Below are 26,002 nucleotides of genomic sequence, written 5' to 3' on the forward strand. Positions count from 1 at the left end.
GTTATGTAATAAATAAATAAATAAATAAATAATGTATATACATATATTGTAGATATAAAATATCATGCATGTGGAAATATACATATACATGTGTGTATATATATATATATATTAAAAATATTATTATTAAAAAATAATAAATTTAGGAAATAATAAATGCATGGTACTAATGGCAATTATTTTGACCAAAGATAAATGGACAAAAATAACCTTCCACATAAATATTTAACTAACACAAGTGGTGAATTAGCATTTAATTAATCCAATAAATGATTGGGAATTAATATAATCTAAATGTTTGTAAAATAACCATGTTCAATGCATAGTTGGAATTGGATCAACCCATGAAGATATTTTTCTAAAATAAAGTTTAATGTTTTAATCTTGTAATATTTTATAATATATATTCATTATATTGTTATAAGTATTTTTTTTTAACTTTTAATAAAAATAATTGAACATTATTTGAATTCCAACCTGTGTACACCGTACTCGAGAAGAGATCAAAACCCACATTAATTTTTTTTCAAATTTATATAACAATGTTATAATGACTCATTCATGTACCTCTCCTTTAATCCGGCGTCACATCTAAACAAGTGTGCGTTGCAATATTAATAACAACATTAACCATTTAAACTTTTTACGTGAAAGAAAAGAATATATATTAATTATTGGTTAATTATGCTTATTTTAATATTAATAATTAGGAAGAGTATTAATAAATAGTAATAAATTGAAAATAAGAGAGTTGAAAAGAGAACCAAACATTATGGTAATTTTTAATTAAAAAAGAAAAGGATTTTAATGATAAAATTTATTGCTACTTAGATGAGGGCACATATTGAGCTAAACCATATAGTATGGGAATTAAAAAATATTTCCAAACCCCAACAAATCCAATTATACAATATGTTCTAATGGCCATATGTTTCATTAAAAAATAAAAATAAATAAATAATAATAATAATGATTTAATTTATTTTACCATAATGTTTTCTAACTTATTTTATTTTTATTTTTTTATTTTTTAAATGTATGGATTTAATTTTAGTACGGTTGACGACGATCCTTAAATTAGGTCTTATGTCTCGTGAACATAGATTATTAATAACGGACATAAAAGCTCCTAATATATTAATTATTATATATAGGTAGTTTCTATAAGTCTTTTTTTAATACAAAAATTTTGTGTTTTTCCTTGAAAAAAACAAATTTTTATTTATATCATTAAATTTTTAAAAAATCTAAAAAAATATCTTCCAACCTTAAATATTATCTAAAAATACTGTTGGAGTTTTAAAAATTTTCATTAAACCTTTTAATTAAAAAATATTTTTACGGGACTATATTAAAATAAAATACGAATATAATTTATGAACCAAGAGACATCAATCATACAATATACTTCAATGAAGATGTGAAGAAAAGGTTGTCAAAATTATCAAAAAGATGTTTCAATTCATGCTACATTGAAGAAGAATGAAGTTTGATTGTTGTAAATTTTGGGTGGGTTACAATTTAGAGTAATTTAGAGTTATTGTATTTTAAGACTTTTTATTTCATTTCGGTTACATTTACATAATGGCTAATTATGGCCATAAAGTATGAATGTTACAACTTTTGGAATGCCTTTAATAGTTTCATTTTGAGGCTATATAAAGCCATGTATGTTGTATTTGTAAGGAAGACTTGGAAAATATAGAGACTTGGAAAATATATTAAAATAAGCCAATGGCTAAGTTTCTTTGAAATTCTATGTAGTTTAGATTGCATGTAGAATCATTCAAGCTCGACATGATCAATCTTGCTTGTGGAGTGATTCGAATCTCAAACAAGTGTTTGAGATATTTGATCAACAAGAGTCATTCAAGCTAGACATGATCGATCTTGCTTGTGGAGTGATTCAAATCTCAATCAAGTGTTCTTGCCTTGAGATATCCGATCAACAAGGTAATCCGAATCTTATTCCCCTTGTAGTTGATTCCTTATCTTATCAGTTGAAGTTTTAAATATTTTCATTAAACCTTTTAATTAAAAAATATTTTTAAGGGACTATATTAAAATAAAATACGAATATAATTTAAAAACTGTCTACGACATTTCATAGATTATTTCTAAATTTTTTAATGTTACTTTTGAAATATTATTTTCTAAAAAAAAAAACATAAACTAAATTTTAAAAGTATGAAAATTATATTTAATTATAATTAAATTGTTAAAGAGATTAGAATATTGTGGCTAAGAAGCAATAAGTGACCACATTTAATAAATTGACGGTGACCGTGTGTGAATGTTTGATTAATCCACCACACCTAAATGGTGTGAAAGTTATCTTATTTATAATCAAATAAATTACAAGATATGGAAATAGTAATAAATGGAAATAACAATAAATGGAAAGATACCTATGGCAATAAGGCAAATATCTAATATTTGCCTTATAATAAAATATCAAATATAATATATACGGTAAACTATAATTTATTACTAAATATCCTTAACACCGTGGAATAAAAGAGGGAATATATAATTTAAAAAATGGTTCATTTGATCCCTTCGATAGCCGATATGATCAGTTTGAACGATTAAAAGAAAATTACACAAAGACAACATTTACGAGAAGAAGTCTAATGCATGACAAAATTTAAACCGACATAGAAAAACTAAGCTGAAAAAATAGAATATGTGTCGAAACTCAAATGCAATTCATTGGCCTCCGCCCATGGGGCAAAGGTTGCCCCTCTAGTCGGTCTCATTGAAAGGAGCAATCAACTTCTTAAGGAGACACACGTCATGCGTTCTCTCGACTAGTGACATCTTGATTCAATTCAATCGGGTTTTATTTTTAACCTAATTCGTAAGGAAAAACGTAAGAAACGCTCAAAAGTTCTCGTTTAAATATTTGTTTTTAACATAGATTTTTTTGGGGTCACATCAATCTTATCCAAGGGAGAAGTTGTAACAGCCCAAACCCACCGCTAGCAGATATTGTTCTTTTTGGGTTTTCCCTTTCAGGCTTTCCCTCAATGCTTTAAAATGCGTCTGCTAGGGAAATGAAAAGTTTCCATACCCTTATAAAGGTTGTTTCGTTCTCTTCCCCAACCGATGTGGGACATCAGAGAAGTAATTAGAGGATAACAAACCACAAAGAACAAGAGTTAGATGAACAGACAAAATAACATTTGTCATATATACAATATTAAAGGACCCAGATAAAGAAAAAAAGTCGAGACCGAGGCTGAGACAAAGATAAACCCTAATTTTGGATGAATACATTAAAGGGACGAAGTTAGTGTAATGGAGGAAATGAATCAACAAGGTCGAGACAAACAATCTTCCGAGCACTAAAAAGTGAATTGAAGATGTGTCATCAAGTACAAAATTGAGGAAAATCGTTCACGTAACATGAAAATTAATATAAGAAGCGTAATCAAGTGGAGAAGTAACGGGAAACCTTTATCGAGACTGAGATTGTTGTCCGGGCATGAAAAGGAGAAATGCGGGGAAGAAGGGAGAAAGAAGAAATTGGAAAGATAAGAATAAAAAAAAAAAAGAAAAAGAAAAAAAGGTAACGAACAACGACAAACAATGATGACGACGATGACAATCATGGATCAAAGGGTATAAAAGGATAAAAAGAGAAGAGAAAAAAATAAAATAAAATAATAATAATAACAAAAATATCACATCAACTTTTTAATTAATAGAAAAACTTACGTAGGAACCAAAATTTGGCTTATTACGTTTTACGTTTTATGTTTTATCGGTAACTATTTAACGAATTAGCTATACGAACGCAGTATTGATGATACTAGAATCTTAGAAAACGGGTAATTGACGACACAGTTGTGTGTCACGGTCATGCTTGTCCAAATCATGTTACCCGTGGTTGCATGCCAAAACTCTTGTCTTGTATAACTTTATTGTTTTCCTCGACTACTTTCATGATGTATAGTTTTCTTATTGTATTTTCGAAGTCAACGACGTTTCGACATAATCATGTCTATGTCTGATATACCTGAAATGCCTCTTAATAAACGCGATCAATTGTCAACTCCTCCTACCTAGATTTTGTGTGACCGTGTTCGGCGAAATCACGTCTAAGCTATCAAACCTAAATCACCTCAAAATGTCTATACGTGGACGCGACTAGTTGTCACATTCTCCCTACCAAAAAAGTTATATGTTATTTAAGCCATTATCTTGACTTTTGTTTGTATATAAGGTTGTTTTCAAACACTCTTTCGACAATCTCCCTGCCCTCGTTTTCTAAAACCTTCTTCTCAAAACAGAGCCAGAGCCTTCAGCATACGTAATCCAATCATAGGCGACGCGATCCCAAATTGACTTGACTATCTCAGTATTGGGAGTGAATGCTTAGTACGTTGTTTACTTTAAAGTGTCAACCTGTACAGTGTCACAATCACAAAAGTTCACAAGTGCGATTGTGACACTGTACACGTTGATTAAGGAATCTTGCACGAGTATGATGCTTCGTTAGTACCTGGTACGTAACGTGACATCGAGCTAAAGTGTGATTAGTCTCTCTTTTTATACAATCCCTCGAAGGGTTCGTCTCGAGTTTGGAACCCTAAGTAGGGCCCGAAATCATATTTTTTTCCAAATGGTAAATATATTCAAATGCGATTATATTATATAATATATGTGTACTCCACTGTCACATTCTCCTACCAAACATTGCCTTATATATTAATTGCAAGTAAAAATTATATTGCCATCATACACATTTCTTCTCTTCTTTGCCTTAGTTTTTTTTTTTCTCTCTCAAGCTCACCCTACCTTCTTCTCCTACTACAAACACCGCTAATAATGGCGGCGGCAGTGACGACCACGGCGGTGCTGTGGCGGATTCGGCTCGGCTCGGCTCTGCGAGCGGCTTTCGCTTGTAGCTTAATTGGCGGGGTCATGATGTTCGGACCGGCGTCAGTGAGGCAGTTACTGTCATTTCCGGCTTTCTCTTACTTCACAACCATTTCAATTGTACTAACGGACGCCGTTTCTATTGGCGACGCCGTTAGGGGTGTGTGGCACGTGATGTGGGCGGTGGTGTCAGTGTTGGTTTTGTCTGTGCCTTGCTTGTATTTGGTCGGACCGGAGCGGTTCACCGGTGGGTTGTCTGCGGCGGTGGCTGTGGCAATTAGTGCGTTTGTGGTGGCGCTTCCGATGAGAACCCATGTGCTGACTAAGCGAATCGCGTTTGGACAGCTGGTGATTGTGTACGTTGGGACGGTGGTTCACGGCGGTCAGACGAGTTTCTTTATGCACCCAATTCGTGTTGCGTCCAGTACGGCTGCCGGAGCTCTCGCCGCCGTCGTTGCTATGGTGTTGCCGTACCCTCGGCTCGCTTCCTTTCAGGTAAAACAAACTTTATCATAATCGCATATCAAAATTTTAGTTAAAATAAAAATTTTAAATTTTCATAAATATATTACCAAAATTTTTGTTTATAGGAACAAAAATTCGTAACATATTATTATTATTATTAATTATTTGAAGTAAACATTATTCATTCAATCTAAGTATATGGTGAATAATACGATTTGTTTTATTAAATATTTTGCAAAATTAATGGTTGTAAATGAATGGTTTTATGACAAAGACTTTTGAAAAATAGTGTTGGTTTTTTAAATGCTGAATATTTATATATTTAATTTTAAATTATAAAATTTAGATTTTAAATTTTAAATTTGTATATTACAAAATTTTAATTTTATGTTCAATTTTTATATTTTTTCTAAAAAAATATTTTTATAAGCCTTTTTAGTTGAGGACCACTCTTATAATTTAATTTAACTTAGTTTTAAAAACTTAAATTGAAACATACTATTAATGATTATAAAAAATGCATTAATTAATATTTTTCATAATTTGTTTCGAAATACATTTTATTTCTTTATATATACAAATACTTAGACTTCCATATTTATTTTCTTGAAATCAAATTCTTATAATATATGTTACATTAATAATTAAAATCTCACCTATTTCGAATTTTAAATATTAAATATTCACAACGTACTATGCATTACTGAGAAACGAGTTGGATTATAATCCTATTTTCAATTTTTTAACTAATTCAACCTTACCCAGAGGGTAAAAAAAACTATACCCAAACGGTAAAAAAAAAACTAAACCAACTCAAGTTTTGGGTTATATAATTTTCATTTCGTAAAAGTATAATTAAAATATTTATTTGTTGTTTGGGGGTGTAGATAAGGAAACTTAGTAGAGCTTATTGTGAGAATGGGTGCGAGAGGATGGGGGCCATGGTGGAAGGGTTCGGCGCCAAGACCAAAGCAGAGGCGGCTGCGTCAATGGCCGAAGCCAAGGCCCTATCCACCACCGGAACTAAGCTGCTTCGATCCATCCAACCAAATCTGGTTTGATGTTTGATTTCTATATTTTAATTTCAAATTTCTAAAGAAAATTGTAAAATTATTAACTTAAACAAATCTCATGAACGCAGGGAGGGATGATTTGGGAGCGGCAACAGAAGGAGATTGCAGAAAAGTTGGAAGGATTCGAGGTTGCTCTGAGAGGAATGGAAGCCGCCTTAACTTCCCCTTCCATTGCGATCGGAGCAATGGACGAACAACTCTGCAATTCGCTCAACGATCTCAAACCCAAAGCCACTTTAAAGCTACAGAGTTTCAAGATTTCCTTTCCTCCGAATGCCACAACCGCGCCGGAGACGAAGCCGCCATTCTCAACCCCTCCGCCTCTCAACGTTTCTCTCATTACCCCTCAGATTCTTCCGCCTTCGTTTTTCTTGCGTTGTATGGAACTTCTTCACTATGGCTCAACTGCCGCCGCCGCCACCCGGAATCTTGTCTCCGATGTGGAAATCGATCGGAAAGCCAACGGGATAGAAGTAACCGAGTTGAGAGACGGCGGTACAGAAAATACTCGTTGGGGCATTTTGTCGAACATCTTGCCTACAAAGCAAAGTTTGTGTTTTGCGCTGAAATGCTCAATTACTTTGGGGCTTGCCGTGTTTCTGGGTCTGACTTATACAAAGTCGAATGGGTATTGGTCAGGATTGACGGTTGCCATCAGCCTTGCAACAGAGAGACAAGCCGTATTTACTGTTGCAAACGCTCGAGCTCAAGGGACAGCAATGGGGTCAATCTATGGCGTTCTGTGCTGTTTTATTTTGAGAAAACTTGAGTATTTATGGCTATTACCTCTTCTCCCTTGGGTTGTTTTTTCCAGCTTTCTAGTTCATAGTAGAATGTATGGTCCAGCCGGTGCGACTTCCTCAGCATTAGGGGCATTGCTAGTTCTTGGGAGGAAGAATTATGGCATTCCATCTGAGTTTGCTAATGCTAGAATCACAGAAGCTTGCATTGGATTGATCTGTTTCTTAACAATGGAGCTTATCTTCAACCCAACAAGAGCAGCAACTTTAGCTAAAACAGAGTTCTCAAGGAGTTTGGAGGCTCTTCAAGAGTACATCAAAAGGGTAATCCTTATTCCTCAAAAGAACATCAATTTCAGTTCACTGATAGAACATCACAAAACTCTGAAATCCCATGTTAGTCAATTAGAGAAGTTCATTGCTGAAGCTAGGTTTGAGCCTAATTTCTGGTTCACACCTTTCCAAAGTGGCTGCTATGATAATCTTCTGAAATCCCTGCAGAAAATAGTGAATATCTTACATTTTCTACCGCATGAAGTGAATCTTCTCTGTTTAGAACTTAATAGATCTGGGGTTGTTGGGAAGGAGGTTCATGATAGTTTAAGTGAAGACATGGATGCTTTCTGCAAAAAAGTTGGATGTTCACTGAATTTCATGGAGAAACTGAGCATGATGAAGGAATTACAAAACACAAACAAGAACCAGTGTTCTGAAATGGAGATGGGGAAGATGATTCCAAATGATGGATGCAGAGCTCTTGCTCTAGTTGAAGAAGATGTTGAGAAGATTATGGGTTCTTTCTGCCAACATGCAAATGAAATACTGACCAAAGCTTACACAAATGAAGAAGGTGAAGCAAATCAGAGAGGGCAAATGACACTTTGTTTGAGTTCAATTGGGTTTTGTATGGAGTGTTTGATGAGAGAAACAATGGCGATGGAGAAGGAAGTTCATCAGCTGCTGAAACTGGAGAATCCATCATTTCATATCAACCTGCAAGAACTCTCAACAAAAGTGAATGCTCATCACTGTAAATGATATATTTATATTGATATACTGAATTTGCTTTGCAGCCATCAGACAAAGTTTATAGTCTGAGCAAAGGCAAGAGATGCTACTACTAGGCTACTATATGTAAGTTCATATAATAAACATTGATTCAATAAAAACATTATTCTTAAATCAAATCCGACTTGTTTTTTTAGTTCAACTACCTATCGAGATGATTCATGTCGTTTTTGTTAGCAAGACAGGTTCGAACTTGCAACGAATAGTCGAAGTAAGATCAAGTCTTGATCGAGTTGAGAGGATTCAAATATCTAAGTCGAAGACAAAACAAAAAAAGAACACCTTTAAATGTTACCCCCAACTTTATAATTTTTTTTTGATTATTTTTGTGATATGTTGGGCGCTCCACTGTCTGTCTCTTGCAGAGATACTTTTTATCTTTTTCTTGGATCCAGGGGGACTGTGAACTTGAATGGTTGAAATATGAAGAGATTCCAAACCCCATTATAAACGCCAAAACCTTGCCTCACCCTTCGCTTCTTTCGATCTGCTCCTTCATCAAACCCTATCATTCCCCCACGGAACTCCACAATTTTCTTCGCTGTTGCTTCTTTTTCCGACAGATTCATACCTCAGGATTTCGCCGGCGATCTCTGTTTTGGGTCCACAGAGCGGCTTTCAGGGAAATTTTGGAGGGTTTTGGGAGAGAGAGAGAGAGAGAGAGAGAGGAGGAGGAGGCCATGTCGGCGGGAGTCTGTGGAAAGCGGGTGGGGTTTGAGGAGATCTTTGGATCTTCTTCTCCGACGGCCTGTTCTTCGGCTAAGAGGTCTCGTTGGTCCAGTTTCGGATCCTCGACCCGATCGGAGTTCGGTTCTGGACCTGAGGATTCTGCTTCGGTTTTGGTTCAAATGTTTCCTGGAGTCGGTGGTGCAGAGGTTCGTTTTCATTTCTGGTTTGGATGAATTCCCTTTTTCTAGCTTATTTTGGATCCTTTAAGATGATGGTTTGATATCAATAGGAATTGTAAGCTAAGGTCTTGAAGGATTTGATTATCCTATGTCTGAATCACAATAACATGATCAAAGATGCTATTTATGTTCTATAGGTACCTTCCTTCGATGATTATAATGATGCTGGTGTCGATTCTGCACCAATTCTGAATTGTTCAACGCTTCCTGATGAGAGAACAGCTACATGTAAGTTATTATTAGGCAGTCGAATACATACTTGGCTTGGATATCTTATTCTAAAAGAAAGATTTTCTGGGGGACTTCTGAAATCAGGCAGTCAAATGTCATACGAGAAGGTCGAAGAAGCTAGAGGTGTCGGTTTGGCCATTGCTGAAGGGAATGGAATGCATGGGTGCAAATGGGTGGACATGTTTGTGCAGGAGATGGCGAGCGCGGTGGATGTCGATGATGCTAGAGTTCGAGCTGCAAGGATTTTAGAAGCTTTTGAACATGACATAACAGCTCATTCAAGAGAATCAGAGGAGGTAGTATTATAGAATAGAAGAAGGTTTCCAGTTGAATTTTCATTCTCTTTTTGGATGTTGTGTGAAAGGTAAAGTTTATGTTCTTCCCACACTATGTTGTTGCAGTTAAAGCATGAATCTTTGAAGGAGCATTTCCAAAGTTTGGTAAATGACAACCAAATTTTAAAGAGAGCAGTAGCGATTCAGCACGAGCGCAATCTCGAGCAAGAAGAGAAGACAAAAGAAGTTCATCAGTTAAAGCATGTATTATGCCAGTATCAAGAACAAATTCAAAGTTTAGAGGTATATTCATAGCTCTCATTACATCCTGCCATCATCATATCTTCACCCATATAAGCCCTCACTTACTGCAAACTTGGCTATCCCAAAAATCACAATTTTTGTTATGCTATGGAAGTAGTGATTCTACTATACGGTTATACATTTAAAGAACATATAAACGTCTTGAATTAAGACGACACGACTCAAGGTCACATTCTAGTCTGAAGAGGGGCTTGCATAGAATTATCATAACCCAATTAGAGGGTTGAATGTACAGCAGCTTATAATCAGAATAAGAACAGTTAGCCAATGTTATCATTTTGGGTTTGTGGTAAAGGCTTCAAATTCTCATGTTGGTAGGAATTGTTGTTGTGCAGGTAAGAAATTACACATTAAATCTCCATCTGCAGAGGGCACAAACTGTTTCAGGAGGACACTTCCACCAAGACATGTTTTAAGGTTGTTTTAGCTTCATTAATTTTCTTTATATATAGTAACTTCTTTTCTTTGACCTGCAATATTATAAAGCCAGTTTCGCAGTTTGTTTACTGTAATAGAAGGTTCAATGCTTTGGTCTGCTTAGTTTGTATGGTTTTAATGCTACATCATTCTACATATACATCTCGATCGATTGTTCTTATCCTGTGGGTCAACCATTTGTCATGAAGTTTGAAATCTATCATTAACTTCAAATTCTATTTTAGACTGTACACTCATTGAAGAATGATCTAGTAAACAAAATCTAATTAAATTTAACAACATTTTTCATATATAGATTTAATTGTTACAAGGACTAAAGTTAAAGAATTAAATTGTTGTTTTCATTCAGTGTAATTCAACCAAATTTTTATGTAAAGACTTTGAAATGAACTCTAGAATCATAAAAGTTATGAGGGTGTCTACCAAAACATATTATCATCTGATGAATTCCTAGACAACTAAACTCGGAAAAGTTGTTCGAAGAGATTAGTCAAGATGAGAGTTTGAGAGTCCCGAAGACTACGAAGTACTAATCAGAAAAGGTGTGAACAAGTTCAACCATTTTGAATTAAAGCAGCAGGTAAACCAGATGTTCAAATTTTTCAATCCAATGATGCTACGAGAAGGAATTCAACTACAAATAAAAAGTAAACATCACAAAATCTTTCAAGTTTGATACATACTGAGAAGTACCGATAAAGCTTGCTTCAAATATGGCTTGTAAACTAACCGCAGCATCTGTTATTTAGAACAAATAAAACATCTCATTTCGAAGTAGCACCAATTCCCCTTTAAGATATCACCTGCAGCAGCCAGAGTATTAACTTGTCAAGCACATTCCTAAGTTCTAGAGACCAACAATCGCCATAAAGGGGAAAAGATAGAGAAGAAAAATTGGAAAACCAAATACATATCTCATCCGTGAAATCAAAAATACCCAACTACGAATTTCTGGAATATGAACATAGCCAAGAGACGTGATTTGTATAATAACATCTACGCAAAATGCATATATTCCACAAACTTTGGAACATACGTGAAGAAAAGGAAATAAGCGTAATTAGTCTAATAGCTTTCAGATTATTGTCAAAATTGAGTTACCCTCTTTTCATTTCTACCTACAGATGATTTTGGATTACGTATGATGGATTTTTAGCCTTCCTCTAAAATCGCCTTCCAATCAAATGGGAAAATTAAGAAGTATACTCCCAAAGAATGAAACTACGATGACATATCTGGATGGTCATCGAAGAGAAATCAGCAAGCAATACATGCACATAAACAATCTATGCCAGTCTTTACCACAACCACAGTCAATAAATATAAACAACCCCGATTCAAAAAAGAAAGAACACAAGTAATAAAATGTACAATTCTCATTAATAGATTCATAACTTTTCAGACAAAAACCACAAATCGAAAGACAAATCGAAATTGTATCGAACACTAGATTTCATTCATATGCAAATCAAAAGTGCGGGGCGTGGGATGTAAATTAGGGTTCCGAGAAAATACCGATTGTGCCTCTTGTAGAAAGGAGACTGCTTCACCTCTTCCTCTGAAAATCAATCGTCAAAAGGATCAACACAAATAGAAGTAAAGGAATCGAATTCAAACCAAAAACAAAAAAGCATAATAAAGAAGAAGAAAAAATCGATCATCATACCAGAAAGTCCAGCGGTCATCTTGGTAATAAGGGCCCCAGTTACGGCGAAACCAACAAGGAACGGCCAGTTCCTCTTCCACTCTCGCCTGAAAAACACCGGCCATGGATCGAACTTCCTCATCTTCCTTCAACTGTCTGCGTTCGTTCGTCTCGATTCTCTTCCGCAAATGAAAACGGGGATTTCTTCGCTCAGATCTTGTTTGTTTATAAAGAGAGGACTGAAAAGGCTCGGCCCACATAAATCTTAATGGGCTTGCTTTCAAGAACCCAAATACAACTGGGCCAAGCCCAACCTGATGTACAAAACTATTTTAAATAATTGGCCCAAGTTGGGTAATTTTTAATTTTGTCCTTATTCTTATCAATTTCTTTAGTAAATAATTTAAACCAATAATAATACTATTTTTGGAAAGGTAATTGATTAATTAATTAATTTAAAATTTAAAGTATTTAAAAACTAATTACATTATTTCTGTTTAGTAAAATTAAATTTAGAAGGTTGCTGTATTTAATTCAATTATCTAAATATTAATAAAAGTGGAATTTTTTTTAATATTATATTATTTAAATATAAAGTATAATATTCATAAATTCGAGTTATTTTTTACCAAATAAAATAAAATAAAATTAGCACAAAATTGATATATTGAAAAAAATACGATCATTTTGACTAAAAGTTCGAAACTTTGAATTTGTACTTAATAAAAAAAAGGGTCGATTTTACCTAATTCAAATAGAATATATTATTATTATTATTATATTTATTTACAATGGCTTGAACGAATTCATTTGCAGTAATGAATAAAGGAGAATAAGGTCGATTTTACCTCATTCAATGGCTTGAATGAATCCGTTTAGGGTAAAAAAGAATGAGTTATTATTGAAAAATGAATAAAAATTTAATTTACTAATGGATCGAATAGGTACTTTTTAATAAAATTGAATATGATTTTAGAATTATTATAATTAATTAAAAGTAAATTTGAAAGGAACAAAATGGTGTCGTGGTGTAGTTGGTTATCACGTCAGTCTAACACACTGAAGGTCTCCGGTTCGAATCCGGGCGACGCCATGTTTTTTAATTTATTTATCTTAAACCCGTATTATGTTTTTTAATTTATTTATCTTAAACCCGTATTATGTTTTTTAATTTATTTATCTTAAACCCGTATTGTTGTCCAAAATGGCTTATTAAATTTATAGTTAATATTACAAAATAGTTCTAAAAATAAATTGTAAAAATGGTTTTTTGGTCAAATTTCTGAATGGAATATATTCATTAAGTGGGCCATGGCGTTGAAAAGTCAAAGGCGTATCTTGGTAAGTTTGATTGGTGAGTGGAGTCAAATAAGTTGATCCAATTAAGAGTGAAAATAGACAGCACTTATACATCCTTAATATTTCCAAATTTGATTCAAAGTCAACTGTTTGTAATTTATGTATATTTCTATACATTTTCATCTCAATTATTAGAATTTTAAAATAAAATTTGAACTCTTTTTTAATTAAAATATCAAACCCATCAATCAATTTTTTTTTTTTTTTTTGAGAAAATTGAGATCATAATTTTCTACTCTACATTCTCGTTATTTTAATTTTATTTTTTAAAAATTTAATTATTTTGTGACTCTTTTACTTCTAAAATAATAATTAATATCTTATCTAATGGGTTATGTTCTAATTAGCCTAATTTTTCTTGTTTTTTGGGTCGTTTATTTTTTTTTTGGAAATCAAGTTATATGAACCACGACCAAGGAATTTAGACACCTCAAGGTTCAATTACAAGGACGAGAGCCAATAAGCTACAACAAACCTTGTACACTTATATTCAAGTATGGTGAGCTCATCAAAGGAAAATCTATAAGACGTTGGAGACCTCCTTATATGTTGCGCAAAGTTGAGCTTTAAGAGAGACGCATTTAATGAACTCAACTAAATTTCTGGAACAAGTCCAAGGATGACTAATAAGCACATTTCATTCCCTGCACTATTTAATTATAATTTAAATATTTGTTTGTCATATTTAACGTAAGATTTAAGGTTATATTCCACATAGATTACCATATTCCACCATTCACTGGCCATTTTAATAGGGAGGTTATGAGTATTTCTCATTTACTACTCAATTTAATTTGGAAGTTATGCGTCGTTTATAAACGCTTATTTTCTTTGATTAAAGATCATAACATTTTAGAATAAAAAAAAAAATAGACTTTCTATTTTTTAGTTTTTAATGATAGCTAAATTTTATTTGCAAATTCTTGTGTATAGAACTTGTATGGTAGAATCATTCAAGTAGTATTGATCAAATCTCTTGTGGAATGATTCGAATCACGAGTTTTATTTACTCTTGATTTTGATCATCAAGGTAATCCGTTCTATACTTTCCCTTGGTCGATTCCATATCATCAAGCCAGGTTTGTTTCGAAAAAAATATATATATATAACTGTTTCATAGGATTTTTATATGAGACTATATTAAAATTATGTATTATTTCAATAATGCCTTTATCTAATTTGAAATCATTTATATTTTAATTTAGCATAACTAATTTTATTTTTTATTACATTTTTTTTGTCTCTATTTATTATTATTATTATTATTATTTATCAATTTAGCTTATTTAATTTTATATGTTATTTTGTAAAACCAATTGATTTATGTTGCTTTGAGAATTTTAATCAAAGATTTAATATTAAAATTTATTTTCATTTTAACTTTAAATACTTTATATTTTTAAAAAAATAGTTTTTATTTGTGGATTATATATATGTATATATATATATGGAAATCATCTTATCGTATTTTATATATTGGAATTTTTCACTTTGGATTAGTGTTGAAAAATAATTAAGATATATACCATATAATTTAATTTTTTTTATGTAAATAAAATACATAAATATAATGACAGTTGGTAAATTTTGTTTTAGTAAAGGATTCTTATGCTAATTTCTTTTAATTACAAAATTCAAAAAAGAAAAAAGCAAATAAAGTTAGACGACTATCGTCGTTTTAGAAACTTGTGGGTCACGGAGACATCATAAATTTTTAAATGTTTTTTTTTGTATTAGGCATCTTAAAAATACCAGACGTCAAGCATCTCGAGATGTTGAGATGTATGTACATCCGTTCTATAGTCTTCGAAGACTAATTAATACTACCGACTATTTTACTATTATTGTAACAAAAATATTTAATTTGTATATTCTATCATATTAATTTTATAGTAATTTTTTTAGTTAAATATTAAATTTTTACAGTCGTTTCCATAATTCCTAGATAAATTAGTTTTTTTTTAAGATTAATATTCTGAATATAATATAAACAATAAATAATTTATGAATCTATTGTATTTTGAATTTAATCGAATATTACGTTTTTTTTAATTTAGAGACTTATTAAATATGAAATTTAAATTTTTTTAGTAAATATAAATTTTAATTTACATTTTAAAAGTTTGGAATATGTTGAGAAATATTTCTTAAATAAAATTAAAAAAATAATCCTTAATCTTAGGATAGCTGCTTGTCCAAACAGTGTGGAAAAAGGATGTGAGAAAGAAAATTCCCTTGCTCTACCCCACGTACACGTGGCTCATTATTAACCACATCATCTTCCCTCACATTTGGAAACTTAAAAAAAAAAAACTTTATTACCAATAGAGGAAAATTTATAGAGTTTAGAATTTATGGTTTATATTTATTTAATAATTATAAATTAATTTGGAATCTAAAAAATAAATAAATTAAGAGAGCATTTTCAATCATATCTTTTGACTTTAATGTCTTTTCTATACACACATATATATATATGACTATGGAAATTTTTATTCTTTTATTCTATTTAAAAAATTTATGAAATTTAAGTTAATTTCGGATAATTTCATTTGCTTATTTATTTATATATTTATTTATTTATAGATTTCCTTATTATGTCTTGTATTGAGGAGGGTAGAATTGGAAACAGATTGACATTAGGTCAACTAGAATTGAAATTAGTTAGTAATTTGGAGGAAATTTACTTATCATATCGTTCCAAATTACAAATTTAATTTAGCCTTATAATTTTAAAAATATTAAAATTTAATTATATAATTTGATTAAAAAAAATAAGGTAAAAATTAACAACCGAACCAAAAACTCTACTGAATCGGATAAATTTCATACGGTACATATAATTTATTAAAAAAAAATACAATGCTATTTATCCCAAGTTTAAAGCGGAATTTTATTAAATTATATGTGTGTATATATATAATAAAAAAAAATAGAGAATTAAATTTAAAAAAACGAAATATAATTAAAATTGAAAGCATTTGGGGATTGAGGTTGTTCTATAAATTATATCAATGCACTCCAAGGGAATGATCAAAAATTAGTTCCAAACTCCCAACCAATATAAACAGTAAAGATTCGCAGAGAGGAGGAGGACGACGATGAGCGTGAACATAACCGCCATTAAAACCGCCTCCAACGGCGTCTGGCAAGGCGACAATCCACTCAATTTCGCCTTCCCTCTCTTGATCCTTCAATCCGTTTTGATTCTCCTCCTCACCCGCCTCCTCGCCGCCGTCCTCAAGCCCCTCCGCCAGCCCAAAGTCATCGCCGAAATCCTCGTAAGTTTATTTTCTCTGTTCTGATTCTGATTCTGCAACTTTTTGACTCCGTTAATGGAGGATTTTTGAATTTCAGGGCGGGATTCTTCTGGGTCCCTCTGTTTTTGGTCGGAATCAAGCTTATTTGAACTGGGTTTTTCCGGATTGGAGTACTCCGATTCTTGAATCGGTTGCTAGTATTGGGTTGTTGTTCTTTTTGTTTTTGGTTGGATTGGAACTCGATTTGTCCTCTGTTCGCCGTAGTGGGCGGCGGGCTTTTGGAATCGCTGTCGCTGGAATCTCCGTTCCTTTCCTCTCCGGCACCGGCGTTGCCTTTGTACTTCGGAAAACCGTCGCCGGTGCCAATAACGTCGGGTACTGGCAATTTGTTGTGTTCATCGGCGTTGCTCTGTCCATTACTGCTTTCCCTGTTCTGACGCGCATTTTAGCGGAGCTTAAGCTTCTCACCACCGAAGTCGGCGAGATTGCCATGGCGGCCGCCGCATTTAACGACATGGCTGCTTGGATTCTTCTCGCACTCGCCATTGCTCTAACGGGCAACGATAACTCTGTTACAGTACAGAGAAGTTCGTTAGTTTCCGTGTGGGTCCTACTCTCTGGAGCTGGATTTGTCGTTTTCATGATGACGGTGGTCCGACCAGGAATGAAGTGGGTTGCACGGCGGTGTTCGTACGAGGATGACGCGGTGGAGGAAGGGTATGTCTGTTTGACGTTGATCGGAGTGTTGGTTTGTGGGTTTGTGACGGATTTGATCGGAATTCATTCGATTTTTGGGGGTTTTGTGTTTGGATTGACGGTGGCGAAGGAGGGGAGATTCGCGGAGAGATTAATTGAGAGGATTGAGGATTTCGTGTCGGGGCTTCTTCTTCCTCTGTATTTTGCGTCGAGTGGGTTGAAGACGAATGTGACGAAGATCAACGGCGGAAAATCATGGGGGCTGCTGGCGCTGGTTATTTCCACGGCGTGTGCAGGGAAGATTCTGGCGACGTTTGCGGCGGCGATGGCGTTTTTAATGCCGGCGAGGGAGGCGATGGCTTTGGGATTGCTTATGAACACTAAAGGCTTGGTGGAACTCATCGTGCTCAATATTGGGAAGGAGAAAAAGGTCAGTTTACTCAATAAAGCACAAAATCTAATGGTTTTTTTTTCTTTTCCAATTTTAATATTTTAATTATTATAATATAATAAAATATAAAATGGGTGTGTATGAACAACGTTTGATGACATTGAAAGAAGACATGTTTGGTCTTGGAACTGTTACATCGTCCTAGGAAACATTGGCCCTAATAAAGTAAGGAAAATGAAAGTATATCATTATGGGACACATACATGTTCTCAATTGAGGCTTTGTTAAGCTTTATTTATTCGCCTTTCACGAACAAATGTTTTTTTTTAATGTGATGGGTCGGTTATAAATTGGGTCAGGTTGATTTTATTCTTTAGTATAATTATTAGATAGGTCCATAGGACGACCTCGTCCCTTATTATGTTTCTATCTCTATCCTACAAAATTCTCCATTTATTCATGTGAGAATCAGATTGGGATTCACTATTAGATTCATAAGGATCCAGGTTTTCATAGAGAAATTATTTTTATTCTAGGTAAACACTCGTCCAATTTTGAGAAGGTGGGAAGGTATTTGTGGGTGAGAATCTCTTTCTTAGAGAACAAGTGGGTTAAAAAAAATGGAATATCCAAATTGAATGAGAATCTTATTTGGGTGTAAGCTAAAGGAATATATGAATATATGTATAGCATTTTGAAACTGTGAGGTTGATGGCGATACGTAACAGTCTAGAGTGGACAATATCTACTGACGGTAGGCTTGGACTGTTACAACTGGTATCGGAGTTAGGCACCGAGCGGTGTGCCAACGTTAAGTCTCGAAGAGAGATGGATTATAACGAGAACGTTAAGTCCCGAAGAGAGGTGGATTATGAGATCCCATATCGGTTGGAGACGAGAATAAAACATTCTTTATAAGGGTGTGTAAACTTCTCGAACATTTGAGACTAATGGTCATGTGTAGTGGGTCAAAGCTGATAATATTTATAAGAAATCTGATGAAATTAAGATGTGTCAAAATAAATAGGTTCTGAACGATGAAGTATTCGCGATATTAGTGTTAATGGCACTATTCACAACATTCATCACCACCCCCACCGTGATGGCAGTCTACAAGCCAGCCCGCGCTGCCGCCGCCGCCACCCGAACCCACCGCAAACTCCGCCACCTCTCGGCCGCCGGGAACTCCACCAACGACAAGTCACTAACAATCCTAGCCTGCCTCCACAGCTTAGGCAACGTACCTGCCCTAATCAGCCTGACCGAGTCAACTCGCAGCACCAAAACCTCGTCCCTCAAACTCTTCGTCATGCACCTCGTCGAACTCACCGAGCGTTCCTCCTCAATCCTAATGGCCCAACGCGCCCGCAAGAACGGCTTCCCATTCTTTGCCAGGTTCCGCAAGGCCAGCGAGTGGCACGACCAGATGGCCGCCGCCTTCCAGGCCTACAGCCAGCTGGGCCGGGTCAAGGTCCGGCCCACCACAGCGGTCTCTTCCTTGACCACAATGCACGAGGACATCTGCGGCGTGGCGGACGATAAGAGAGTGGCGATGATCATCTTGCCGTTTCATCGGAATTGGAGGACGGCCAGTGGCGTGGAGGAGAATATGGGCCATGGGTGGAGAGTTGTGAACCAGCGGGTGCTGAAGAGTGCGCCTTGCTCGGTGGCGGTTCTTGTGGACCGGGGGTTAGGAGCGGTGGTTGGTGCGGCACAGAGGATTTGTGTGATGTTTTTCGGTGGTCCTGATGACCGGGAGGCGCTGGAATTGGGTGGACGGATGGCGGAGCATCCGGCGGTGAAGGTCACGGTGGTGAGGTTTCGGGCGTCGCCGCCGTCGGATGGAGTGGAGGGTAGTAAGGTCATTTCGCGACATATGTATTCTAAATCCAGCGACAGTCATTATAGCTTCTCCACTGCTCCAATAAACTGGGAAAAAGAAAAGGTACTTTTTTTTTTTTTCTTTTCTTTAAATCATTTAAAAAACAATTTAATGTTTAATTTCCAAATATTAATTAAATTTAATGTTCTGAAATAAATGCAAAAAACAGGAGCTAGATGAAGCAGCAATAGCAGAATTCAGAGCCAAATGGGATGCAACAGCTGAGTACACAGAAAAGGAAGCCACCGACACGAACACGATAGTTGAAGGGGTGGTCGGGATCGGAAAGGAAGGCGGTTTCGACCTAATCGTGGTCGGGAAGGGTCGGGTTCCGTCGAGCATGGTGGCAAAACTAGCAGACCGGGCGGCAGAGCAGTCGGAGTTGGGGCCGATCGGGGACATATTGAGCAGCTCCGGCAGGGGAATAGTATCTTCAATTCTAGTAATTCAACAACACCAAGAAGAAGAAACTCCAGCATTGAATAAGCAGTCTTTCTCAGTCATGGGAGCTTCCATTAATGTATAAAAATCATAATTGTTACACTAAATTTTCATATATATATATATATATATATCTCGACGTTTATCGAAAGAAGCCTAAATCGTTCCGACCAGACAGAAAAAATTGTTTTCCGAACAAATTAATCTTTTAAATTATCAAATTTGCTAAAAAAATGGTATAATTTAAGAACCCGAACATATCATAAAAGCTATTGATCTAAGTTAACTCAATAAATAACACATCAATTATATATATATATATAGTAAGTTGGGCTTTCATACCGAAGGGGCCTGCACAAATATGGCCCAGTTCAGAATGGGCCCATCAGAGGGAGTCATCGTCGGCCCAAAGGCCCAAGGCCCGAACAAAGCAAGCCGACCCGGCTACTACAACCGCGGCGAAAATAGGAGGCACGATGAGATCAATTCCGGATTTTCTAAACAGATTATCCGGAACGCAGACGACGTCTCCCGGAAAATCCATCGGAACCCTAACGAATCCAGCGGCCTTGCAGTGTGAAGCAAAGGACGAGGACGGAGAAATTGCGGAGGCGAAGGCGAGCTCGGGCGCGAAGGAGGCGGCGGCGACGGTGAGAGTCAAGAGAATCGTCCAGGAGGCGGAGTAGACAAGAAGCGGCCACCGCGATCGGAGACGACGGTACAGTAATCGGAGCATTTTGTTAGTTGAGATGTGGAGAAGAGGAAGGGGAGTGGGCGTGGTTTGATTGATGAGCAGAATATTATTATTAAGGGGAAAGACGATGGATTAGGTTTTGACTGAGGTTTGATGATGACGCCATTGGTGGTTGAAATGGAGAAGATGTGTGTGTAGGGGATTTGATCCTCCACTTTCTTTTCTTATTTTTTTTTTTAAACATTTCAAGTGAGGTTGAATTTAATTAAGAAATTAGGTGGAGTTTGGTGTAAATTTGTAATTTATTTTATGAAGCTATCTAATTCAACAACATCCTTTTCTAGTTAACCTAATAACCACTCTTAAATCTCAAATATTACTTGTTTTCACTCTAAAAAATAACAATTACAAAAATATCTATTTAACAGATGGGTTACAAATCTTGTTGGAACCGGCCCCTAGGAGTGTACATTCAACCCAATAGCGCAGAAATCTTGTTGGGACCTGCCCCCAGGAGTGTACATTCAACCCAATAGCGCTTACCAACCCAACCCAAATTTTAAGGGTTAAGTTGGGTTAATTTTTCTGAACTCGAACCCAAATTTTAAGGGTTGAGTTGGGATAATTTTTCGAACCCAAATTTTAAGGGTTGAGTTGGGTTAATTTTTCTGAACCCGAAAATAGAAAGTTGGATGGAGTTGAGTTGTGAAAATTTTTGGGTTGGGTTGGGTTGGGTTACCAATCATTCAACCAACCCGAACTTTTGGTTGATCCAAAAAAAATTCCTTAACACAACCCAACCCGAACCATGTACACCCCTACCTACTCTAATAATACCATTTGTCACCGTACTTTTCTTGATAGCGAACATTACGAATGTGCGACACTCACTCCCAATACTCAATAAGTCAAGTCAAATTTGATTTGTGTCGCCTACTAACTATGTTGAAGCCTCTAGCCCTGTTTTGAGAATAAAGTTTTAGAAAATGGGAACAAAGAGATTTTCGAGAGCAAGTTTGAAAGTAAGAATGAAGGATGATTTGAGAGTAACGTTATATAACTATAAACAAAAGACAACACAACGAGTTAAAATAACATATAATTTTTTGAGAATGAAAGATGATTTGAAAGCAACGTTATATAACTATAAACAAAAGACAACACAACGACTTAAATAACATATAACTTTATGAGAATGAAAGATGATTTGAAAGCAACATTATATAACTATAAACAAAAGGCAACATAACGACTTAAATAATATATAACTTTTCGGGTAGGGTATGGAGAATTTGACAACTAGTTGCATCCCCCTTATAGTACATTTTGAGGCGATTCAAGTCTAACCGACCTAAACGTAATTTCGTCGAATGGTCATACAAAATGAAGAGAGGAGTTGACAACTAGTAAAGAATTCCTATAGAGAATGATGGAGGGACTAGAGAGAAATTTTTGTTGTTACCTTATCGAGAAGGACTGGGGAGAAATTTTTCTTCTTAGGTAAACAAGGCCGGAGAAGGATTATACTTCCCGTCACACCACTCCCACCCAAATCCCCACCTTGCCTTATAGTGAGCCATACCATCTAAAGTGTCGTTAGTCAGCCGAAACACAATTTAAATGATCAAAGCTTTATATCATCAATTAAAAAGTTATAAATTTAAATTTGAACTCACCCGGTTGCTGATGATAAGATTAGCGTATTCAGCAGCAGAAATGGACCTATAAAACTTCTACTGATTTTCATTACATTCACTGAAACATCTTGTTCTTAGTTCGTACACACAAGAACGCATCATTTTCATCTTCCTCGATAAGCTTTTCTGGGATACAAATCATCCAAGATACCTCCAAGAGTCGACAATGCATCGTGAAACTTTCGGATTTTAAGGAAACCCCTTATCGTCGAGATCTCGCTCTCTAAGAATTTAGCTTTCTCCATTATCATATCAACAAGCTTCACAAGTGTATCCTCCATGCCTAAAGTACAGAGACCTTCAGCCAACATAACAAACGATGAGATTTCAGGTATATTTCCTTTCTCGATCATCTCAACCGTGAAGTCCACGGCTTCTCCGATCGGTCCTCCGCCATTGCAGAGACCTCGATAAACTATCTTATACGTTATTGCATCCGGGGGAGCAGCCTTCTCCGACATCTCTCTGAAAAGTCTCATGGCTTCAAGAGTTCTGTTCCGTTTGAACAATGCTTGGATAACAGGATTATAGGCCTGTGGTGTTAGAACCATCCCCTTCATTTGAATCGATCGGAGAAGCCGACTTGCAACCTGAACTCTTCCTGCCCTACAGAGACCACCGATAAGCGTCCCGTATGTGACGATGTCGGGATCACATCCACTCGAGGCCATAGTTTGAACTATATCCGCCGCCTTTTTAATGTCACCGGTCTTGCAAAAGTGAGTGAGAAGTGAATTGTAGGTGAATTTATCAGGCTTCAAGCCCTCCATTATCATTTGATCCATCAAATGAGCAGCATCCTCCACTCTCCTGCTTTTACAAAGGCCATCAATAAGAATGTTGTAGGTCACTGAATCCCTTGAAACGCCTTGAAGTTCCATCTCATCAAATATCTCCTCTGCTTCTTCAATCCTCTTGTTCTTACAAAACCCATCAATCAATGTATTATAGATGACTACGTTACGAGCACAGCCGCTCGTCTCCATTTCTTTTAGCAGATTTAAAGCTTCCCCCAGTTTCCCGCTCGAACAAAGACTGCCAATCAACATATTGTACGTAAACTCGTCAGGTCGACATCCTTTACCCTTCATTTCCTCAAAAAGGTCCATAGCATTCCTGTGACTGCTGGACATACAGAGACCCTGTATCAAGGAATTGAATGTGCACACATCAGGTAAAATTCCCTTGCTTGTAAGAAGACGAGCTATTTCAGTTGCCTCTTCGACTCGATTCTCCTTACATAAGGAGCTAATTAGAATATTATACGTGACGGAGTTCGGAGAGCAGTCCCTCGAAACCATCTGATCCAGAAGTTTCACTGCCTCCTCAATTTCACCCAGCTTACACAGTCCAGAAATCAGAGAGTTATATGTGTATATATCTGGATCAAGTCCTTCTAAAAGCATTGCATCTACAACTTCCATGGCATGCTTAGGATGCCCGACCTTGCATAAACCATTCACGAGAGTATTATACGTAAACTGGTCGGGACAAAATCCTTCGTTCACAGCTTCTTGAATGAAACTCAAGGCTTGATCAATTCTACCCTGCTTGCAAAACCCATTAATCAAGACATTAACAGTGACATCAGTACAAGAACACCCATATTCTACCATCTGTTCTTTAATTCTCAGTGCACCATCAAAATTCCCCTCCTCAATGTATCCTTGCATTATAGTTGTGAATGTGGTCTCATCTGGAGACAAGCCATAACTTGGCATCTCTTCCATCATCAAAATGGCAGGCCTAATCTGATGAGCCTTGCAAAGGGCATTTATCAGAATGTTAAACGTCGTAACATCATGCCTAATTCGTCTTCTAACCATGCTGGAATGTGCAGATTCAACAAGTTTAAGCTTGTTGGCATCCACAAGAACATTTAACAGTACATTATAGAAACGGGTATCAGGCTTTATCCTATAATCATCCTCCATTACTTTAACAATGTTCATAACTTCATCATACAGCTCAAAATTCGCATAACTCTCAACAAAAATCAAGAAAATACCTCTATCAATCTCACAACCAGAAAGCTTCATCTCCTCCAAGACGCGCCTCATGTACTCGAACGACCCTACCTTTCCAAGCTTGCGAAGAATCTCCTCATAAACCGATGAACTGGGCACGAAGTTACGCTGCTTTGAAGCCCAATTGAAGACGCGAAGCGCCGAAACTTCATCGGTCTGGCGACGTAAGGTCTCGATAAGCTGCTTGGGAGTGAAATCTGGTGGAAGATGATGAACATTGGGTGAAGACGAAGAAGAATTCGAGGAGGATGATGAGGCGAGCTGGTCAGAAACTGAATTAGAAAAGAAAATGGAAGAATTCGAGATGGGTTTAGAGGGAAAAGAGAGGGGAGAGTGAGGAAGAGACCATGGATAGCATTTTACACAAGTAAAAGCCATTGGGGCAATTCGACAAACACCTAGAGTGCAGGAATATTTTGAGAAGGTTCGCCGTTATCTTGAAGAGGTCGGAGGTCCCTTAAGATTTCGCCGCCGACATGGAAGTGAATCTGGAAGAAGATGACAGTGGGAATCTGTGATAGAAATCGATGAAGACGATAACGCTGGATGAATTCACGAGCTTGAGCTACCCCTTCTCCCGGACACTGCTAGATTTGCTACCATTTCCATGTGATTTTTCTTTTTTCTTTTTTCTTTTTTCTTTTTTTGCGGACAAATATTCCGTATTTATATTTGGATAAAATAGGTTTTAATATAATTTCTATTTGGTCCCTATCTATCAAGATTTTACATATTTACACCCATTTTTGGCTATTTATATTACTTTTCTATTAATTAATTTAATTATTTTAAATTTATTAATTATCACTAAATTTTAATTACTATTCAAATTAATTTAAAAAACTAACAAACTAAACTCAAAATTTAGTTTAAAAAAATGTAACAATTTTAAATCTAAGAATTTTAAGAACAAACTCCGTTCAAAATTATAAATTTAGTCTCTAAATATGTACATAGTTTCGATTTAATCTTTACCGTTTTAAAATTTTCGGTTTATAAATCTTTTCATGTGACGGCCGCCTATAGGTGGTAGGGTAGAGTGGGTGGTTCCGCTCAGATTGTGGCCAATCTTCCTAACCGCGCGGTCGGGCTTAGAGCGCGAAACTCATCACTACCTCGTAAGGGTGTCGAGACCATAGCATGCTACACAAAAGCGGGTAGGGTGGGTGGTACCGCTCAAATTGTGGCCAATCTTCCTAACCGCGCGCGGGCCGGGCTTAGAGCGTGTGAAACTCATCACTACCTCGTAAGGGCGTTCTCTATAGTCTTGTCACACAGCAGCCCGTCTAGAAAAGCCATAGCTTTACGGTCCAACCATTGGACTTGAAATTTGGTGAATTTGAGCTTCGAATTCGAGCTTGGTTTAAATTTGATCCTAACCCATATAACTCAAATCGACTAAATTAAGTGTACTTATTTGGACAAGTAGGCAAGAAGACGTAACTTTTGACCTTAAAAAAGTTATGGTGGCTAAAAGTAGCTCGGAGGACTAAAAGTTTCGAGA

The 26,002-nt window shown here is 35.8% G+C and overlaps 6 protein-coding genes and 1 non-coding gene across 7 annotated transcripts; 4 read left to right on the forward strand and 3 right to left on the reverse strand.

Moving 5' to 3' along the window:
- Positions 1-4,793: 4,793 nt before the first annotated feature.
- Positions 4,794-8,368, forward strand: LOC111781489. The gene is made up of 3 exons (XM_023662113.1): positions 4,794-5,379; positions 6,237-6,404; positions 6,491-8,368. Exons 1-3 carry the CDS (start codon positions 4,834-4,836, stop codon positions 8,198-8,200), a joined length of 2,424 nt encoding a protein of 807 aa, XP_023517881.1. The 5' UTR covers positions 4,794-4,833; the 3' UTR covers positions 8,201-8,368.
- Positions 8,369-8,466: 98 nt separating this feature from the next.
- Positions 8,467-10,566, forward strand: LOC111781490. Its single transcript, XM_023662114.1, has 5 exons — positions 8,467-9,105; positions 9,276-9,366; positions 9,454-9,665; positions 9,771-9,947; positions 10,304-10,566. Exons 1-5 carry the CDS (start codon positions 8,911-8,913, stop codon positions 10,382-10,384), a joined length of 756 nt encoding a protein of 251 aa, XP_023517882.1. The 5' UTR covers positions 8,467-8,910; the 3' UTR covers positions 10,385-10,566.
- A 370-nt stretch (positions 10,567-10,936) lies between these two features.
- LOC111781491 lies at positions 10,937-12,248 on the reverse strand. The gene is made up of 3 exons (XM_023662115.1): positions 12,073-12,248; positions 11,922-11,964; positions 10,937-11,209 (listed from the first exon to the last, which is right to left on the reverse strand). Exons 1-3 carry the CDS (start codon positions 12,191-12,193, stop codon positions 11,206-11,208), a joined length of 168 nt encoding a protein of 55 aa, XP_023517883.1. The 5' UTR covers positions 12,194-12,248; the 3' UTR covers positions 10,937-11,205.
- An 822-nt stretch (positions 12,249-13,070) lies between these two features.
- On the forward strand, positions 13,071-13,144 carry TRNAV-AAC. The gene has a single exon. It is a non-coding gene; the product is annotated as a tRNA-Val (tRNA).
- Positions 13,145-16,460: 3,316 nt separating this feature from the next.
- LOC111781001 (cation/H(+) antiporter 20-like) lies at positions 16,461-20,226 on the forward strand. The gene is made up of 4 exons (XM_023661395.1): positions 16,461-16,691; positions 16,768-17,796; positions 18,785-19,702; positions 19,809-20,226. Exons 1-4 carry the CDS (start codon positions 16,512-16,514, stop codon positions 20,163-20,165), a joined length of 2,484 nt encoding a protein of 827 aa, XP_023517163.1. The 5' UTR covers positions 16,461-16,511; the 3' UTR covers positions 20,166-20,226.
- LOC111781002 lies at positions 19,994-21,058 on the reverse strand. Its single transcript, XM_023661396.1, has 2 exons — positions 20,423-21,058; positions 19,994-20,078 (listed from the first exon to the last, which is right to left on the reverse strand). Exon 1 carries the CDS (start codon positions 20,814-20,816, stop codon positions 20,466-20,468), a length of 351 nt encoding a protein of 116 aa, XP_023517164.1. The 5' UTR covers positions 20,817-21,058; the 3' UTR covers positions 19,994-20,078; positions 20,423-20,465.
- Positions 21,059-22,213: 1,155 nt separating this feature from the next.
- On the reverse strand, positions 22,214-25,157 carry LOC111781003 (pentatricopeptide repeat-containing protein At3g53700, chloroplastic-like). The gene is made up of 2 exons (XM_023661398.1): positions 22,451-25,157; positions 22,214-22,359 (listed from the first exon to the last, which is right to left on the reverse strand). Exon 1 carries the CDS (start codon positions 24,874-24,876, stop codon positions 22,576-22,578), a length of 2,301 nt encoding a protein of 766 aa, XP_023517166.1. The 5' UTR covers positions 24,877-25,157; the 3' UTR covers positions 22,214-22,359; positions 22,451-22,575.
- Between the last annotated feature and the right edge of the window lie 845 nt (positions 25,158-26,002).

This window comes from Cucurbita pepo, chromosome LG19, assembly GCF_002806865.2.
Source record: "Cucurbita pepo subsp. pepo cultivar mu-cu-16 chromosome LG19, ASM280686v2, whole genome shotgun sequence".
Taxonomy (NCBI): Eukaryota; Viridiplantae; Streptophyta; class Magnoliopsida; order Cucurbitales; family Cucurbitaceae; genus Cucurbita; species Cucurbita pepo.

Coding starts and splice junctions, on each gene's coding strand:
- LOC111781001 (XM_023661395.1), top strand. CDS start 16,512: ATGAGCGTGAACATAACCGCCATTAAAACCGCCTCCAACGGCGTCTGG. Junction 17,797..18,784: donor ATATTGGGAAGGAGAAAAAG/GTCAGTTTACTC, acceptor CAAAATAAATAG/GTTCTGAACGATGAAGTATT. Junction 19,703..19,808: donor TAAACTGGGAAAAAGAAAAG/GTACTTTTTTTT, acceptor TGCAAAAAACAG/GAGCTAGATGAAGCAGCAAT.
- LOC111781491 (XM_023662115.1), bottom strand. CDS start 12,193: ATGAGGAAGTTCGATCCATGGCCGGTGTTTTTCAGGCGAGAGTGGAAG. Junction 11,965..12,072: donor GATGACCGCTGGACTTTCTG/GTATGATGATCG, acceptor ATTGATTTTCAG/AGGAAGAGGTGAAGCAGTCT.
- LOC111781489 (XM_023662113.1), top strand. CDS start 4,834: ATGGCGGCGGCAGTGACGACCACGGCGGTGCTGTGGCGGATTCGGCTC. Junction 5,380..6,236: donor CTCGGCTCGCTTCCTTTCAG/GTAAAACAAACT, acceptor TTGGGGGTGTAG/ATAAGGAAACTTAGTAGAGC. Junction 6,405..6,490: donor GATCCATCCAACCAAATCTG/GTTTGATGTTTG, acceptor TCATGAACGCAG/GGAGGGATGATTTGGGAGCG.
- LOC111781003 (XM_023661398.1), bottom strand. CDS start 24,876: ATGGCTTTTACTTGTGTAAAATGCTATCCATGGTCTCTTCCTCACTCT.
- LOC111781002 (XM_023661396.1), bottom strand. CDS start 20,816: ATGCTCCGATTACTGTACCGTCGTCTCCGATCGCGGTGGCCGCTTCTT.
- LOC111781490 (XM_023662114.1), top strand. CDS start 8,911: ATGTCGGCGGGAGTCTGTGGAAAGCGGGTGGGGTTTGAGGAGATCTTT. Junction 9,106..9,275: donor CTGGAGTCGGTGGTGCAGAG/GTTCGTTTTCAT, acceptor TATGTTCTATAG/GTACCTTCCTTCGATGATTA. Junction 9,666..9,770: donor ATTCAAGAGAATCAGAGGAG/GTAGTATTATAG, acceptor ATGTTGTTGCAG/TTAAAGCATGAATCTTTGAA.